This window comes from Phaethon lepturus, unplaced genomic scaffold, assembly GCF_000687285.1.
Source record: "Phaethon lepturus isolate BGI_N335 unplaced genomic scaffold, ASM68728v1 scaffold5474, whole genome shotgun sequence".
Classification (NCBI taxonomy): Eukaryota; Metazoa; Chordata; class Aves; order Phaethontiformes; family Phaethontidae; genus Phaethon; species Phaethon lepturus.
Genome location: NW_010532540.1, coordinates 16,283 through 18,841, shown reverse-complemented (window position 1 = coordinate 18,841; position 2,559 = coordinate 16,283). Strand labels below are relative to the sequence as shown.

At 39.4% G+C, this 2,559-nt stretch overlaps 1 protein-coding gene across 1 annotated transcript in view; it reads left to right on the top strand.

Annotated features, from left to right (window-relative positions):
• CDO1 (cysteine dioxygenase type 1) overlaps positions 1-2,336 on the top strand; it is a gene marked incomplete at its 5' end in the record, with an annotated part of 7,396 nt that extends 5,060 nt beyond the window's left edge. The window contains one exon of the mRNA XM_010284861.1: positions 1,952-2,336. Coding sequence (XP_010283163.1) covers positions 1,952-1,981 — 30 coding nt within the window. The remainder of the gene's footprint in view (positions 1-1,951) is intronic.
• Between the last annotated feature and the right edge of the window lie 223 nt (positions 2,337-2,559).

The window sequence follows — 2,559 nt, the reverse complement described above, 5'->3', positions numbered from 1 at the left end:
GCAGGAAATCAGTTCCAAGCAGAAAGGAGGATTAATGAGAATTTTGCTACTAGCTAAGTGTCCTCGGGCAGAAAGTGATGGTAGATGCAACCTAGTCAATGGAAAATTGTGAAGCAGCCACATTGTTTTGGCCAGCTTAAGTCATGTGTAACATTTCCTGCCTAAACTGTTCTGCCAAAAAGCATCACATTTCAACTCAGTTGTTTCAAACCTTGTAGCTCACTGTAAAGTAAAGAATTCATTAATAAATTTAATTTAATTCTTTAAAATCAAAACTTTGACAGAGAAAGATTTGCTCTGAGAGTAGGCTGGTTGGCTGTTGTCTGCATTCTTGAGCAATGGCATGAGATTTTCTTTGGATAGAAAAGAAACCTTAAGATCAGCTTTGGGGGACCAAGCTATGACATCTGGGAGAGTTTAATAGGGTTCCTTTTAGCGTTCTTGTATGCATTAGGAAATGTAACTACTTATACAGGGAGAAAAGACAGATTCTTGATGTTCAGCCACAGAGGTTCAAAGACTGTTTGGTTTTGTTAGATGCAGAGCACTTTCACCTTTCACTGAAGCCAGAAATTCAGTGCTCAGGAGTTTCCTGGAGTGAGACCTTAGTAAGATCCAGTTAAAGTTTTATATAATCGACAAGTACCATGTAAATTATTTCTTTGAAGCTTGTCACATTACATGGTTACAACTTCGTCAAACAGCCAAAACACAACCCTTGACCTTCCCAAGTTTGAAAGGTTCTTGAGAAAGTAAGCTCAAAGTTATAATTCAGATATTAAAGGAAAATTAACATGGAAAAATGTTGGACAAAATTCACACAAGAATTCAGCGTTTGCTTGCTTTCTTTTTGTTTTAAAGTGTTTATTGAATATGAAGTATGTGAGATAATAAGTGAGACTAGATGTTTTGACTTGGACTAGTTTCCTACTCTTGATCTGTAACCATCTGGCAGTGTTTGTACCTTTTGTGGGAAACTGAATCTGGCTTACAGGAGAGAGGTAAATCTTAATCATTGGGTCTCTTTCATGAATTCCTGTAAATGGAATTCCTGTAAGGGGGAAAGTGGTAGTGAGTGTGGGCCATCCAGCTGTCTGAAATTACTTCATGCTACAAAAACCTTCTGGTCTCAGTGAGGGTTTCTGGAAAGCTGACTGGAAAATCAGACTTTCTTCTGCTTACCAGATCTCAAAAGGATGTAGGAAGACAGGGAGCTATAAGGTAAAAATACCAAGAGAGTAAGGTAAAGTATACTTGTGTATCTCTTACGAGTGAGATGATCTGCCTAGCTAAAGCACATTCAGTGCTTCCTTTTCATCTTAAATTTTTCTGCAGGTAAAACACACAGGTAAATCCCTAGTGGCTTCTGGCCATGATGAAGCTTTAACTAACGCACTCTCCGGTAAATGTGTAATAAGTTATATAGGCCTAATAACTAAAACAGTATGTACTATGTCCAAGTACTTGCCCATGGAAGTAACTGTTTACATAGTTCAGGTACAAACGGTGAGAATAACGATGCTAAAGTTTACTGAGGGAAAACTGATTTTGTCTTGGGTGTCTCAGCCCATCGGTTCCTGCTGCCAGAAATTTTGCTGGGGGAGGCGTTTTTTCTTTGCAGCCTATCTTCCAAGCTGGACTTTCAAGCAGTTTCTGTCAAAACAAAGTAGAGCAGGGTATTTGGGAGAGAAGACAGCCTGAAGGAGAAGGCACTCCTCAGCTGTCCCTTTAGCCGTGGGCTTGCTCACGGTCACACAGAGCCAATGGATAGGATAATTTTGTAAGGTGCACAGTGCCCTCTATGAAACTCTGGAGAAGGGTGCCAAAAATAAATGCACCAGGTATTGTAAGGTGCTGAGCTACTCTGAGAATACAGGCCCATGCTGAGAACATGAAGTAGGCGGTGACTGTCTCGTTCCCTAAAACAGCAATCTCTCCTCTTTTCTTTCAGGCGACATCAGTGCCACTGGAGAACAACTAAGAAGCACCAGCACGCGTTTGCGTAAGACCTGCTGAATGTTTAACTGGGGACAGAAGACTTGCATGGCTAAGGCCGACAGCGAGCTATATTTCTATACCTTGTACATAGGAATACACTAGGGCAGCTTCCAGGCCACCCGCAATTCGCCTGAGCAAATGTCAATTATGGGACACTAAGCTAACTAGTGCCATAAACTACTTCAGAGGTTAGACGCCTTTTCTTAGGCTCCTGTCAGAATTAAGTAGTTTGTTTTCTGATTCTAGCCTCCTTTTAATTCCACTTCTGATACCACACTGAAAATATCAGAAATAGGATTTTTAAACGTCATCTGACACTACTTAATAGGCTTACATGTATGTATGCTCTCAATGTAATTAATAACTATATAAATTTCTAAGCTTCCAGTCACTTGTACCTGTGGGTAGTACACTAGATACAACTAACAGCAGCTCTTTTTTCTTTTTTTTTTTTTTTTTTTAATTAAGTCTTTTAGGTTTTAATGCTCTAGGCCATTTTGATAGTTTTGTGCATTTTTTACTTTTTGTTTTTTACGATTTGTCAGATCTTGTTTTAAATAG